This window comes from Salvelinus alpinus, chromosome 9 (assembly GCF_045679555.1).
Source record: "Salvelinus alpinus chromosome 9, SLU_Salpinus.1, whole genome shotgun sequence".
In the NCBI taxonomy this organism is placed as follows: domain Eukaryota; kingdom Metazoa; phylum Chordata; class Actinopteri; order Salmoniformes; family Salmonidae; genus Salvelinus; species Salvelinus alpinus.
Window position 1 is genome coordinate 13240637 of NC_092094.1, and position 16023 is coordinate 13256659.

Below are 16023 nucleotides of genomic sequence, written 5' to 3' on the forward strand. Positions count from 1 at the left end.
GTCTCTGTCCTCCTCTAGCCCCCTGACTCCTCCTCTATTTTACTATCTGTCTCTGTTCCCCTCTAGCCCCCTGACTCCTCCTCTATTTTACTATCTGTCTCTGTCCCCCTCTAGCCCCCTGACTCCTCCTCTATTTTACTCTCTGTCTCTGTCCCCCTCTAGCCCCCTGACTCCTCCTCTATTTTACTCTCTGTCTCTGTTCCCCTCTAGCCCCCTGACTCCTCCTCTATTTTAGTATCTGTCTCTGTCCTCCTCTAGCCCCCTATCTCCTCTATTTTACTATCTGTCTCTGTCCTCCTCTAGCCCCCTATCTCCTCTATTTTACTATCTGTCTCTGTCCTCCTCTAGCCCCCTATCTCCTCTATTTTACTATCTGTCTCTGTCCTCCTCTAGCCCCCTATCTCCTCTATTTTACTATCTGTCTCTGTCCGCCTCTAGCCCCCTGACTCCTCCTCTATTTTACTATCTGTCTCTGTCCCCCTCTAGCCCCCTGACTCCTCCTCTATTTTACTATCTGTCTCTGTCCCCCTCTAGCCCCCTGACTCCTCCTCTATTTTACTATCTGTCTCTGTTCCCCTCTAGCCCCCTGACTCCTCCTCTATTTTATTATCTGTCTCTGTCCTCCTCTAGCCCCCTATCTCCTCTATTTTACTATCTGTCTCTGTCCGCCTCTAGCCCCCTGACTCCTCCTCTATTTTACTATCTGTCTCTGTCCTCCTCTAGCCCCCTGACTCCTCCTCTATTTTACTATCTGTCTCTGTCCTCCTCTAGCCCCCTGACTCCTCCTCTATTTTACTATCTGTCTCTGTCCTCCTCTAGCCCCCTATCTCCTCTATTTTACTATCTGTCTCTGTCCGCCTCTAGCCCCCTGACTCCTCCTCTATTTTACTATCTGTCTCTGTCCTCCTCTAGCCCCCTGACTCCTCCTCTATTTTACTATCTGTCTCTGTCCCCCTCTAGCCCCCTGACTCCTCCTCTATTTTACTCTCTGTCTCTGTCCCCCTCTAGCCCCCTGACTCCTCCTCTATTTTACTATCTGTCTCTGTTCCCCTCTAGCCCCCTGACTCCTCCTCTATTTTACTATCTGTCTCTGTCCTCCTCTAGCCCCCTATCTCCTCTATTTTACTATCTGTCTCTGTCCCCCTCTAGCCCCCTGACTCCTCCTCTATTTTACTATCTGTCTCTGTCCTCCTCTAGCCCCCTGTCTCCTCCTCTATTTTACTCTCTGTCTCTGTCCGCCTCTAGCCCCCTGACTCCTCCTCTATTTTACTATCTGTCTCTGTCCTCCTCTAGCCCCCTATCTCCTCTATTTTACTATCTGTCTCTGTCCTCCTCTAGCCCCCTGACTCCTCCTCTATTTTACTATCTGTCTCTGTCCTCCTCTAGCCCCCTGACTCCTCCTCTATTTTACTATCTGTCTCTGTCCCCCTCTAGCCCCCTGACTCCTCCTCTATTTTACTATCTGTCTCTGTCCGCCTCTAGCCCCCTGACTCCTCCTCTATTTTACTATCTGTCTCTGTCCCCCTCTAGCCCCCTGACTCCTCCTCTATTTTACTATCTGTCTCTGTCCGCCTCTAGCCCCCTGACTCCTCCTCTATTTTACTATCTGTCTCTGTCCGCCTCTAGCCCCCTGACTCCTCCTCTATTTTACTATCTGTCTCTGTCCCCCTCTAGCCCCCTGACTCCTCCTCTATTTTACTATCTGTCTCTGTCCCCCTCTAGCCCTCTTACTCCTCCTCTATTTTACTATCTGTCTCTGTCCCCCTCTAGCCCCCTGACTCCTCCTCTATTTTACTATCTGTCTCTGTCCCACTCTAGCCCCCTGACTCCTCCTCTATTTTACTATCTGTCTCTGTCCGCCTCTAGCCCCCTGACTCCTCCTCTATTTTACTATCTGTCTCTGTCCCCCTCTAGCCCCCTGACTCCTCCTCTATTTTACTATCTGTCTCTGTCCCCCTCTAGCCCCCTGACTCCTCCTCTATTTTACTATCTGTCTCTGTCCCCCTCTAGCCCTCTGACTCCTCCTCTATTTTACTATCTGTCTCTGTCCCCCTCTAGTCCCCTGACTCCTCCTCTATTTTACTATCTGTCTCTGTCCCCCTCTAGCCCCCTGACTCCTCCTCTATTTTACTATCTGTCTCTGTCCCCCTCTAGCCCCCTGACTCCTCCTCTATTTTACTATCTGTCTCTGTCCTCCTCTAGCCCCCTATCTCCTCTATTTTACTATCTGTCTCTGTCCGCCTCTAGCCCCCTGACTCCTCCTCTATTTTACTATCTGTCTCTGTCCTCCTCTAGCCCCCTGACTCCTCCTCTATTTTACTATCTGTCTCTGTCCTCCTCTAGCCCCCTGACTCCTCCTCTATTTTACTATCTGTCTCTGTCCTCCTCTAGCCCCCTGACTCCTCCTCTATTTTACTATCTGTCTCTGTCCCCCTCTAGCCCCCTGACTCCTCCTCTATTTTACTATCTGTCCTCCTCTAGCCCCCTATCTCCTCTATTTTACTATCTGTCTCTGTCCTCCTCTAGCCCCCTGACTCCTCCTCTATTTTACTATCTGTCTCTGTCCTCCTCTAGCCCCCTGACTCCTCCTCTATTTTACTATCTGTCTCTGTCCCCCTCTAGCCCCCTGACTCCTCCTCTATTTTACTATCTGTCTCTGTCCCCCTCTAGCCCCCTGACTCCTCCTCTATTTTACTATCTGTCTCTGTCCCCCTCTAGCCCTCTGACTCCTCCTCTATTTTACTATCTGTCTCTGTCCCCCTCTAGCCCCCTGACTCCTCCTCTATTTTACTATCTGTCTCTGTCCCCCTCTAGCCCCCTGACTCCTCCTCTATTTTACTATCTGTCTCTGTCCGCCTCTAGCCCCCTGACTCCTCCTCTATTTTACTATCTGTCTCTGTCCTCCTCTAGCCCCCTATCTCCTCTATTTTACTATCTGTCTCTGTCCTCCTCTAGCCCCCTGACTCCTCCTCTATTTTACTATCTGTCTCTGTCCTCCTCTAGCCCCCTGACTCCTCCTCTATTTTACTATCTGTCTCTGTCCTCCTCTAGCCCCCTATCTCCTCTATTTTACTCTCTGTCTCTGTCCCCCTCTAGCCCCCTGACTCCTCTATTTTACTATCTGTCTCTGTCCTCCTCTAGCCGCCTGACTCCTCCTCTATTTTACTATCTGTCTCTGTCCTCCTCTAGCCCCCATCTCCTCTATTTTACTATCTGTCTCTGTCCCCCTCTAGCCCCCTGACTCCTCCTCTATTTTACTATCTGTCTCTGTCCGCCTCTAGCCCCCTGACTCCTCCTCTATTTTACTATCTGTCTCTGTCCCCCTCTAGCCCCCTGACTCCTCCTCTATTTTACTATCTGTCTCTGTCCCCCTCTAGCCCCCTGACTCCTCCTCTATTTTACTATCTGTCTCTGTCCTCCTCTAGCCCCCTGACTCCTCCTCTATTTTACTATCTGTCTCTGTCCTCCTCTAGCCCCCTGACTCCTCCTCTATTTTACTATCTGTCTCTGTCCTCCTCTAGCCCCCTGACTCCTCCTCTATTTTACTATCTGTCTCTGTCCTCCTCTAGCCCCCTATCTCCTCTATTTTACTCTCTGTCTCTGTCCCCCTCTAGCCCCCTGACTCCTCTATTTTACTATCTGTCTCTGTCCTCCTCTAGCCGCCTGACTCCTCCTCTATTTTACTATCTGTCTCTGTCCTCCTCTAGCCCCCATCTCCTCTATTTTACTATCTGTCTCTGTCCCCCTCTAGCCCCCTGACTCCTCCTCTATTTTACTATCTGTCTCTGTCCGCCTCTAGCCCCCTGACTCCTCCTCTATTTTACTATCTGTCTCTGTCCCCCTCTAGCCCCCTGACTCCTCCTCTATTTTACTATTTTTCCCTGTCCCCCTCTAGCCCCCTGACTCCTCCTCTATTTTACTATCTGTCTCTGTCCTCCTCTAGCCCCCTGACTCCTCCTCTATTTTACTATCTGTCTCTGTCCCCCTCTAGCCCCCTGACTCCTCCTCTATTTTACTATCTGTCTCTGTCCCCCTCTAGCCCCCTGACTCCTCCTCTATTTTACTATCTGTCTCTGTCCCCCTCTAGCCCTCTGACTCCTCCTCTATTTTACTATCTGTCTCTGTCCCCCTCTAGTCCCCTGACTCCTCCTCTATTTTACTATCTGTCTCTGTCCCCCTCTAGCCCCCTGACTCCTCCTCTATTTTACTATCTGTCTCTGTCCCCCTCTAGCCCCCTGACTCCTCCTCTATTTTACTATCTGTCTCTGTCCTCCTCTAGCCCCCTATCTCCTCTATTTTACTATCTGTCTCTGTCCGCCTCTAGCCCCCTGACTCCTCCTCTATTTTACTATCTGTCTCTGTCCTCCTCTAGCCCCCTGACTCCTCCTCTATTTTACTATCTGTCTCTGTCCTCCTCTAGCCCCCTGACTCCTCCTCTATTTTACTATCTGTCTCTGTCCTCCTCTAGCCCCCTGACTCCTCCTCTATTTTACTATCTGTCTCTGTCCCCCTCTAGCCCCCTGACTCCTCCTCTATTTTACTATCTGTCTCTCCTCTAGCCCCCTATCTCCTCTATTTTACTATCTGTCTCTGTCCTCCTCTAGCCCCCTGACTCCTCCTCTATTTTACTATCTGTCTCTGTCCTCCTCTAGCCCCCTGACTCCTCCTCTATTTTACTATCTGTCTCTGTCCCCCTCTAGCCCCCTGACTCCTCCTCTATTTTACTATCTGTCTCTGTCCCCCTCTAGCCCCCTGACTCCTCCTCTATTTTACTATCTGTCTCTATCCCCCTCTAGCCCTCTGACTCCTCCTCTATTTTACTATCTGTCTCTGTCCCCCTCTAGCCCCCTGACTCCTCCTCTATTTTACTATCTGTCTCTGTCCCCCTCTAGCCCCCTGACTCCTCCTCTATTTTACTATCTGTCTCTGTCCGCCTCTAGCCCCCTGACTCCTCCTCTATTTTACTATCTGTCTCTGTCCTCCTCTAGCCCCCTATCTCCTCTATTTTACTATCTGTCTCTGTCCTCCTCTAGCCCCCTGACTCCTCCTCTATTTTACTATCTGTCTCTGTCCTCCTCTAGCCCCCTGACTCCTCCTCTATTTTACTATCTGTCTCTGTCCTCCTCTAGCCCCCTATCTCCTCTATTTTACTATCTGTCCTCCTCTAGCCCCCTATCTCCTCTATTTTACTATCTGTCTCTGTCCTCCTCTAGCCCCCTGACTCCTCCTCTATTTTACTATCTGTCTCTGTCCTCCTCTAGCCCCCTGACTCCTCCTCTATTTTACTATCTGTCTCTGTCCCCCTCTAGCCCCCTGACTCCTCCTCTATTTTACTATCTGTCTCTGTCCCCCTCTAGCCCCCTGACTCCTCCTCTATTTTACTATCTGTCTCTATCCCCCTCTAGCCCCCTGACTCCTCCTCTATTTTACTATCTGTCTCTGTCCCCCTCTAGCCCCCTGACTCCTCCTCTATTTTACTATCTGTCTCTGTCCCCCTCTAGCCCCCTGACTCCTCCTCTATTTTACTATCTGTCTCTGTCCGCCTCTAGCCCCCTGACTCCTCCTCTATTTTACTATCTGTCTCTGTCCTCCTCTAGCCCCCTATCTCCTCTATTTTACTATCTGTCTCTGTCCTCCTCTAGCCCCCTGACTCCTCCTCTATTTTACTATCTGTCTCTGTCCTCCTCTAGCCCCCTGACTCCTCCTCTATTTTACTATCTGTCTCTGTCCTCCTCTAGCCCCCTATCTCCTCTATTTTACTCTCTGTCTCTGTCCCCCTCTAGCCCCCTGACTCCTCTATTTTACTATCTGTCTCTGTCCTCCTCTAGCCGCCTGACTCCTCCTCTATTTTACTATCTGTCTCTGTCCTCCTCTAGCCCCCATCTCCTCTATTTTACTATCTGTCTTTGTCCGCCTCTAGCCCCCTGACTCCTCCTCTATTTTACTATCTGTCTTTGTCCGCGTCTAGCCCCCTGACTCCTCCTCTATTTTACTATCTGTCTCTGTCCCCCTCTAGCCCCCTGACTCCTCCTCTATTTTACTATCTGTCTCTGTCCTCCTCTAGCCCCCTATCTCCTCTATTTTACTATCTGTCTCTGTCCTCCTCTAGCCCCCTGACTCCTCCTCTATTTTACTATCTGTCTCTGTCCCCCTCTAGCCCCCTGACTCCTCCTCTATTTTACTATCTGTCTCTGTCCTCCTCTAGCCCCCTGACTCCTTCTCTATTTTACTATCTGTCCTCCTCTAGCCCCCTGACTCCTTCTCTATTTTACTATCTGTCTCTGTCCTCCTCTAGCCCCCTGACTCCTCCTCTATTTTACTATATGTCTCTGTTCCCCTCTAGCCCCCTATCTCCTCTATTTTACTATCTGTCTCTGTCCTCCTCTAGCCCCCTGACTCCTCCTCTATTTTACTATCTGTCTCTGTCCGCCTCTAGCCCCCTGACTCCTTCTCTATTTTACTATCTGTCTCTGTCCAACTCTAGCCCCCTGACTCCTCCTCTATTTTACTATCTGTCTCTGTCCTCCTCTAGCCCCCTATCTCCTCTATTTTACTATCTGTCTCTGTCCTCCTCTAGCCCCCTATCTCCTCTATTTTATTATCTGTCTCTGTCCTCCTCTAGCCCCCTGACTCCTCCTCTATTGTACTATCTGTCTCTGTCCTCCTCTAGCCCCCTATCTCCTCTATTTTACTATCTGTCTCTGTCCGCCTCTAGCCCCCTGACTCCTCCTCTATTTTACTATCTGTCTCTGTCCTCCTCTAGCCCCCTATCTCCTCTATTTTACTATCTGTCTCTGTCCGCCTCTAGCCCCCTGACTCCTCCTCTATTGTACTATCTGTCTCTGTCCTCCTCTAGCCCCCTATCTCCTCTATTTTACTATCTGTCTCTGTCCTCCTCTAGCCCCCTGACTCCTCCTCTATTTTACTATCTGTCTCTGTCCGCCTCTAGCCCCCTATCTCCTCTATTTTACTATCTGTCTCTGTCCTCCTCTAGCCCCCTATCTCCTCTATTTTACTATCTGTCTCTGTCCTCCTCTAGCCCCATATCTCCTCTATTTTACTATCTGTCTCTGTCCCCCTCTAGCCCCCTGACTCCTTCTCTATTTTACTATCTGTCTCTGTCCTCCTCTAGCCCCCTGACTCCTCCTCTATTTTACTATCTGTCTCTGTCCTCCTCTAGCCCCCTGACTCCTCCTCTATTTTACTATCTGTCTCTGTCCTCCTCTAGCCCCCTATCTCCTCTATTTTACTATCTGTCTCTGTCCTCCTCTAGCCCCCTATCTCCTCTATTTTATTATCTGTCTCTGTCCTCCTCTAGCCCCCTGACTCCTCCTCTATTTTACTATCTGTCTCTGTCCTCCTCTAGCCCCCTATCTCCTCTATTTTACTATCTGTCTCTGTCCGCCTCTAGCCCCCTGACTCCTCCTCTATTTTACTATCTGTCTCTGTCCTCCTCTAGCCCCCTATCTCCTCTATTTTACTATCTGTCTCTGTCCGCCTCTAGCCCCCTGACTCCTCCTCTATTTTACTATATGTCTCTGTCCTCCTCTAGCCCCCTGACTCCTCCTCTATTTTACTATCTGTCTCTGTCCCCCTCTAGCCCCCTATCTCCTCTATTTTACTATCTGTCTCTGTCCGCCTCTAGCCCCCTGACTCCTCCTCTATTGTACTATCTGTCTCTGTCCCCCTCTAGCCCCCTGACTCCTCCTCTATTTTACTATCTGTCTCTGTCCGCCTCTAGCCCCCTGACTCCTCCTCTATTTTACTATCTGTCTCTGTCCTCCTCTAGCCCCCTGACTCCTCCTCTATTTTACTATCTGTCTCTGTCCCCCTCTAGCCCCCTGACTCCTCCTCTATTTTACTATCTGTCTCTGTCCTCCTCTAGCCCCCTGATTCCTCCTCTATTTTACTATCTGTCTCTGTCCTCCTCTAGCCCCCTGACTCCTCCTCTATTTTACTATCTGTCTCTGTCCCCCTCTAGCCCCCTGACTCCTCCTCTATTTTACTATCTGTCTCTGTCCTCCTCTAGCCCCCTGACTCCTCCTCTATTTTACTATCTGTCTCTGTCCGCCTCTAGCCCCCTGACTCCTTCTCTATTTTACTATCTGTCTCTGTCCTCCTCTAGCCCCCTGACTCCTTCTCTATTTTACTATCTGTCCTCCTCTAGCCCCCTGACTCCTTCTCTATTTTACTATCTGTCTCTGTCCTCCTCTAGCCCCCTGATTCCTTCTCTATTTTACTATCTGTCTCTGTCCTCCTCTAGCCCCCTGACTCCTTCTCTATTTTACTATCTGTCTCTGTCCTCCTCTAGCCCCTATCTCCTCTATTTTACTATCTGTCTCTGTCCCCCTCTAGCCCCCTGACTCCTCCTCTATTTTACTATCTGTCTCTGTCCTCCTCTAGCCCCCTATCTCCTCTATTTTACTATCTGTCTCTGTCCTCCTCTAGCCCCCTATCTCCTCTATTTTATTATCTGTCTCTGTCCTCCTCTAGCCCCCTGACTCCTCCTCTATTTTACTATCTGTCTCTGTCCTCCTCTAGCCCCCTATCTCCTCTATTTTACTATCTGTCTCTGTCCGCCTCTAGCCCCCTGACTCCTCCTCTATTTTACTATCTGTCTCTGTCCTCCTCTAGCCCCCTATCTCCTCTATTTTACTATCTGTCTCTGTCTGCCTCTAGCCCCCTGACTCCTCCTCTATTGTACTATCTGTCTCTGTCCTCCTCTAGCCCCCTATCTCCTCTATTTTACTATCTGTCTCTGTCCTCCTCTAGCCCCCTGACTCCTCCTCTATTTTACTATCTGTCTCTGTCCGCCTCTAGCCCCCTATCTCCTCTATTTTACTATATGTCTCTGTCCTCCTCTAGCCCCCTATCTCCTCTATTTTACTATCTGTCTCTGTCCTCCTTTAGCCCCCTATCTCCTCTATTTTACTATCTGTCTCTGTCCTCCTCTAGCCCCATATCTCCTCTATTTTACTATCTGTCTCTGTCCTCCTCTAGCCCCCTGACTCCTCCTCTATTTTACTATATGTCTCTGTCCTCCTTTAGCCCCCTATCTCCTCTATTTTACTATCTGTCTCTGTCCTCCTCTAGCCCCCTATCTCCTCTATTTTACTATCTGTCTCTGTCCTCCTCTAGCCCCATATCTCCTCTATTTTACTATCTGTCTCTGTCCCCCTCTAGCCCCCTGACTCCTTCTCTATTTTACTATCTGTCTCTGTCCTCCTCTAGCCCCCTGACTCCTCCTCTATTTTACTATCTGTCTCTGTCCTCCTCTAGCCCCCTGACTCCTCCTCTATTTTACTATCTGTCTCTGTCCTCCTCTAGCCCCCTATCTCCTCTATTTTACTATCTGTCTCTGTCCTCCTCTAGCCCCCTATCTCCTCTATTTTACTATCTGTCTCTGTCCTCCTCTAGCCCCCTGACTCCTCCTCTATTTTACTATCTGTCTCTGTCCGCCTCTAGCCCCCTGACTCCTCCTCTATTTTACTATCTGTCTCTGTCCTCCTCTAGCCCCCTATCTCCTCTATTTTACTATCTGTCTCTGTCCTCCTCTAGCCCCCTATCTCCTCTATTTTACTATCTGTCTCTGTCCTCCTCTAGCCCCCTGACTCCTCCTCTATTTTACTATCTGTCTCTGTCCTCCTCTAGCCCCCTGACTCCTCCTCTATTTTACTATCTGTCTCTGTCCTCCTCTAGCCCCCTATCTCCTCTATTTTACTATCTGTCTCTGTCCTCCTCTAGCCCCCTATCTCCTCTATTTTACTATCTGTCTCTGTCCTCCTCTAGCCCCCTGACTCCTCCTCTATTTTACTATCTGTCTCTGTCCTCCTCTAGCCCCCTATCTCCTCTATTTTACTATCTGTCTCTGTCCTCCTTTAGCCCCCTATCTCCTCTATTTTACTATCTGTCTCTGTCCTCCTCTAGCCCCATATCTCCTCTATTTTACTATCTGTCTCTGTCCTCCTCTAGCCCCCTGACTCCTCCTCTATTTTACTATATGTCTCTGTCCTCCTTTAGCCCCCTATCTCCTCTATTTTACTATCTGTCTCTGTCCTCCTCTAGGCCCCTATCTCCTCTATTTTACTATCTGTCTCTGTCCTCCTCTATCCCCATATCTCCTCTATTTTACTATCTGTCTCTGTCCCCCTCTAGCCCCCTGACTCCTTCTCTATTTTACTATCTGTCTCTGTCCTCCTCTAGCCCCCTGACTCCTCCTCTATTTTACTATCTGTCTCTGTCCTCCTCTAGCCCCCTGACTCCTCCTCTATTTTACTATCTGTCTCTGTCCTCCTCTTGCCCCCTATCTCCTCTATTTTACTATCTGTCTCTGTCCTCCTCTAGCCCCCTATCTCCTCTATTTTATTATCTGTCTCTGTCCTCCTCTAGCCCCCTGACTCCTCCTCTATTTTACTATCTGTCTCTGTCCTCCTCTAGCCCCCTATCTCCTCTATTTTACTATCTGTCTCTGTCCGCCTCTAGCCCCCTGACTCCTCCTCTATTTTACTATCTGTCTCTGTCCTCCTCTAGCCCCCTATCTCCTCTATTTTACTATCTGTCTCTGTCCGCCTCTAGCCCCCTGACTCCTCCTCTATTGTACTATCTGTCTCTGTCCCCCTCTAGCCCCCTGACTCCTCCTCTATTTTACTATCTGTCTCTGTCCCCCTCTAGCCCCATATCTCCTCTATTTTCCTCTCTGTCTCTGTCCCCCTCTAGCCCCCTGACTCCTCCTCTATTTTACTATCTGTCTCTGTCCTCCTCTAGCCCCCTATCTCCTCTATTTAACTATCTGTCTCTGTCCTCCTCTAGCCCCCTGACTCCTCCTCTATTTTACTATATGTCTCTGTCCTCCTTTAGCCCCCTATCTCCTCTATTTTACTATCTGTCTCTGTCCTCCTCTAGCCCCATATCTCCTCTATTTTACTATCTGTCTCTGTCCTCCTCTAGCCCCCTGACTCCTCCTCTATTTTACTATTTGTCTCTGTCCTCCTCTAGCCCCCTGACTCCTCCTCTATTTTACTATCTGTCTCTGTCCTCCTCTAGCCCCCTGACTCCTCCTCTATTTTACTATATGTCTCTGTCCTCCTTTAGCCCCCTATCTCCTCTATTTTACTATCTGTCTCTGTCCTCCTCTAGCCCCATATCTCCTCTATTTTACTATCTGTCTCTGTCCTCCTCTAGCCCCCTGACTCCTCCTCTATTTTACTATCTGTCTCTGTCCTCCTCTAGCCCCCTATCTCCTCTATTTTACTATCTGTCTCTGTCCTCCTCTAGCCCCCTGACTCCTCCTCTATTTTACTATATGTCTCTGTCCTCCTTTAGCCCCCTATCTCCTCTATTTTACTATCTGTCTCTGTCCTCCTCTAGCCCCATATCTCCTCTATTTTACTATCTGTCTCTGTCCTCCTCTAGCCCCCTGACTCCTCCTCTATTTTACTATCTGTCTCTGTCCTCCTCTAGCCCCCTGACTCCTCTATTTTACTATATGTCTCTGTCCTCCTCTAGCCCCCTGACTCCTCTATTTTACTATATGTCTCTGCTCTCTCTTTCTCCCTCCCTCTCCCCTCACCATTTTTCTCTTCACCCATCCAGGTTTCCGGGCGCCAGAGGTTGCCCGGGGCAATGTGATCTACAACCAGCAGGCGGACGTGTTCTCGTTCGGCCTGCTGCTATACGACCTGCTGACTTGTGGTGAGCGCATCTCAGATGGCATGAAGTTCCCCAGCGAGTTTGACGAGATCGCTGTGCAGGGAAAGCTGCCAGACCCAGTGAAGCACCACGGCTGCTCCCCCTGGCCAGGCTTCCAAGGCCTCATGAAGGACTGTATGAGGGAGAATCCCCAGGACAGACCCACCTCCACACAGGTAACCGTTCTACTGTTACTAGTACCTGTCTCCGCCTAGGTGTGTGTAAAGTGTAGATGTTTCACTGACTGTCTGTAGGTTTTGAACTGACTATGTAAAGGTGTGATTAAACTGACTCCTTGCATTTGTGTAGGTGTTTGACTAACTGTGACTATATTTGCCTGTGTGTGTACTGTAGGTGTTTGAGAGGCTGAACTCTGGGGAGATGCTGTGTCTGATGAGGGAGCTGGTGGTCAGCAGAGCTGCCAATGCTGAGTGTTTCACGGCGGGCTGCAGCAGCGCCAGCAACGGCCCCAGTTCTAACCCAAGGGCCTGGGTGGGAGGGGGCAGCAGCACACAGAGACTGGGCTGTGTCGCGTCTGTCGACCTGGAGACTGAGAAGGTCACAACACAGGTATTCATAGAGGATCTCTCAACGCAGGCACTCACATTGTAGGGATTTGCAAAGTACTTGTTTACAACACAATACCAGCTCTAACAATAAATGTATTACTGCAGCTAGATAATTAAAGCTCAGGTATTCAAACAATAGCATAGGTCCTCACAATACAGGTCTCTTTGACATTACTCATTCAAGGGTTTTTCCAAATGTTTTACTATTGTCTACATTGTAGAATAATAGTGAAGACATCAAAACTATGATATACCATATGGAATCATGTAGTAACCAAAAAAGTCTTAAACTGATCAAAATCTATTTTATATTTAAGATTCTTCAAAGTAGCCACCCTTTGCCTTGATGACAACTTTGCACACTCTTGGCATTCTCTCAACCAGTTTCATGAGGTAGTTACCTGGAATGCATTTCAATTAACAGGTGTGCCTTGTTAAAAGTTAATTTGTGAAATTTCTTTCCTTCAGAATGCGTTTGAGCCAATGAGTTGTGTTGTGACAAGGTAGGGGTGGTATACAGAAGATAGCCCTATTTGGTAAAATACCAAGTCCATATTATGGCAAGAACAGCTCAAATAAGCAAAGAGGAACGACAATCCATCATTACTTTAAGACATGAAGGTCAGTCAATATGGAAAATTTCAAGAACATTGAAAGTTCCTTCATGTGCAGTCGCAAAAACAATCAAGCGCTATGATGAAACTGGCTCTAATGAGGACCGCCACAGGAAAGGAAGACCCGCCACAGGAAAGGAAGACCCGCCACAGGAAAGAAAGATCCTAAGCTCATTAGAATTAACAGCCTCAGAAATTGCAGCCCAAATAAATGCTTCACGGAGTTCAAGTAACAGACACATCTCAACATCAGCTGTTCAGAGGAGACTGTGTGAATCAGGCCTTCATGGTCGAATTGCTACAAAGAAACCACTACTAAAGGACACCAATAAGAAGGAAATAGTTTCTTGGGCCAAGAAACATGAGCAATTGACATTAGACCGGTGGAAATTTGTCCTTTGTTCTGATGAGTCCAAATTTGAGATTTTTGCTTCCAACCGCCTTGTTATTGTAAGACGCAGAGTAGGTGAATGGATTATCACCGCGTGTGTGGTTCCCACTGTGAAGCATGGAGGAGGAGGTGTGATGGTGGGGGGGTGCTTTGTTGGTGACACTGTCTGTGATTTATTTAGAATTCAAGGCTACCACAGCATTCTGCACTGATATGCCTTTCCATCTGATTTGCGCTTAGTGGGACTATCATTTGTTTTTCAACAAGACAATGACTCAACACACCTCCAGGCTGTGTAAGGGCTATTTGACCAAGAAGGAGAGTGATGGAGTGAGATTGAGATGGTTTGGGATGAGTTGGACCACAGAATGAAGAAAAATCAGCCAACAAGTGCTCAGCATATGTGGGAACTCCTTCAAGACTGTTGGGAAATCATTCTAGGTGAAGCTGGTTGAAAGAATGCCAAGAGTGTGCCAAACATCAAGGCAAAGGGTGGCTACTTTGAAGAATCTAAAATATATATATATTTTATTTCATTTAACACTTTTTTGATTCCACATGTATTATTTCATAGTTTTGATGACTTCACTATTATTCTACAATGTAGAAAATAGTAAAAATGTAAGAAAAACCCTTGTATGAGTAGGTGTGTCCAAACTTTTGACTGGTACTGTAAGTCCTCATAATACAGGTCTCTTTGACATAGTCCTCACAATACACAAACACAGACTAATCTGTGTTTAAAATTCCCATATTCCTCAATGCTAATGTCTTTCTTCTCCCTGCAGGTGATTGACACGAGTCCTGTCTTATGCCTAGTGACCGTCCAAGTCCCAGACGAAGCCTGTGATTGGCTGGTGGCTGGTACACAATCAGGGGCACTGGTCGTCATCAGCACTCAGAACCTGTCCAACTGGCACAACCTGCAGAGTGTCACCGACGCTGTGACATCACTGTTCTTCCACACACACTCTCAGCGCAGGTAAGAGAGTGTCAGACTAGATGCTAAGCTATGGCTATATCAGGGTTCTGCACTAACATGATTTGGTCACACCAAATTTGTTTGTAAAAAAAAAATATATGTATATAATTGATAATGACCTGACCTGTGTCCCATAATGTGCCTGCATTCCATACAGAACCAGGCTAATAATGACTAGCCATCTTTTACATTAGCATGCCCTTGTGTTCTTACATTGATTTAGGTATATTTACTGTAACAGCAAAGGAAAGAGACTGTTCAAATAAAGTGCTAAATGTTTTTATTGCAGATTTTAATTAAAGGGCTATGTGTTGTTTTTTGAGAAATCCTCTAGAGGGCAGAACTTTTTACAATTATGCCAAGGCAACAAACAATAAAGTTAGTGGGGAGATGGACTGATTTCCTTACATTTCTTCAGGTTTTCGCTCTCAAGATCACACTTTTTTTTAATAGAAAAACAAGTAAATTGAATGTTCTAAGTCCATAACAATGCTTAAACCACATCGGGACGACCATTTCTAAGGTCTGGGAAAAATCTGAGAAATTTAGATTTGTAATTTCTTTTACCCTTTAATTCAGGTGTGCACCAAGTCAGCCAGTTGTAGAGGTGTTTCTATAGATGGCTGTATTGGTCCGCTAAAACAGCAATAGTAAAGGCCCAGTGCACTGCTTTTGTGAAATATTTATTTATTTAGAGACTTTTCAGGGGTGCCACAGCACTCTCAGCACCCCTACTTCCCGCTGCTGTGCACATGTGATGGAGTTTTGAAAACAATTGGCCACTGGATAGATGCAAATAATCATGATTCTGCCAGGTAGGCATAGGATACTTTGTAGTTAGCTTTTAAATGCCTTTCCATCCTCCCGAAAACGGTTAGGCTAACATTAGCATCGCTAACAGCTACACAAAGTTGTAGACATATAGACCCTATGCACACCGCACAGAGCAGGGCTCGGCATTCAGGTAAGTTTGCCAGTGACAAACAATTATCATTTTCAAGAACTTACTAAATAAGTTACTAAACAATATTAAATTGTTGTAATAGCCTATAGAAAAAAAACACCCCACAAAATCTATGCAAAAAAGTATGCATTACCACTAAGAATAGTGCATATTTTAATAGGCCTGCCTACCCAATGGCATTGATATTCACATTATTTTTACGTTATAAAATATGTCCAAATAATGTGGGCATTGCTCCCGACACAAACACACTAATGAATTCTGTCCATAACTAGTCAGTCTCGCCTTTTGAGATGTTGAGTTATTGAGGGGTTACTGTATCCTGTTTTAAAACGAGAAGGCAACCATTAACCGGGTTCCCTTTGTAATGGAACGCTTTGTATGGAGTCTTGCTCATAATAAGCGCAACAATCGCAACAGACTAGCGCAACACCCTTCAATTGAAACGGCAGGAAACAAACGAAAGAGCCTACATCTCTCATAAAAACTGATCAGAATTGAAATCACAGAATTATTATATTGGCGCAGTGGAATTTATAAATTGGCTACCATAACTTCAATTACTTTTCAAGGATCAATGAGGTAATGTCAGATTTTCAAGGTAGGCTATTCCATGTTGACTGAATTGTGCATCGCAAATATTGAATCAAGACTTTGATCTTTTTAAATACCTGGTTTCAGTGAAGGCTGCTGAGGGGAGGACGGCTCATAGTAATGGCTGGAATGTAGTCATTGAAACCATATGTTTGATACCATTCCAATGACTCTATTCCAGCCATTATTATGAGACGTCCTCCCCTTAGCAGCCTCCGCTG

The 16023-nt window shown here is 47.3% G+C and overlaps 1 protein-coding gene across 7 annotated transcripts in view; it reads left to right on the forward strand.

Annotated features, from left to right (window-relative positions):
• Window positions 1-16023, forward strand: part of lrrk2 (leucine-rich repeat kinase 2) — a 108198-nt gene that overhangs the window by 88025 nt on the left and 4150 nt on the right. For all 7 annotated transcript variants that reach the window (XM_071416047.1, XM_071416051.1, XM_071416050.1 and 4 more), the window contains exons 42-44: window positions 11593-11864; window positions 12043-12258; window positions 14051-14244. In XM_071416047.1, coding sequence (XP_071272148.1) covers window positions 11593-11864; window positions 12043-12258; window positions 14051-14244 — 682 coding nt within the window. The remainder of the gene's footprint in view (window positions 1-11592; window positions 11865-12042; window positions 12259-14050; window positions 14245-16023) is intronic.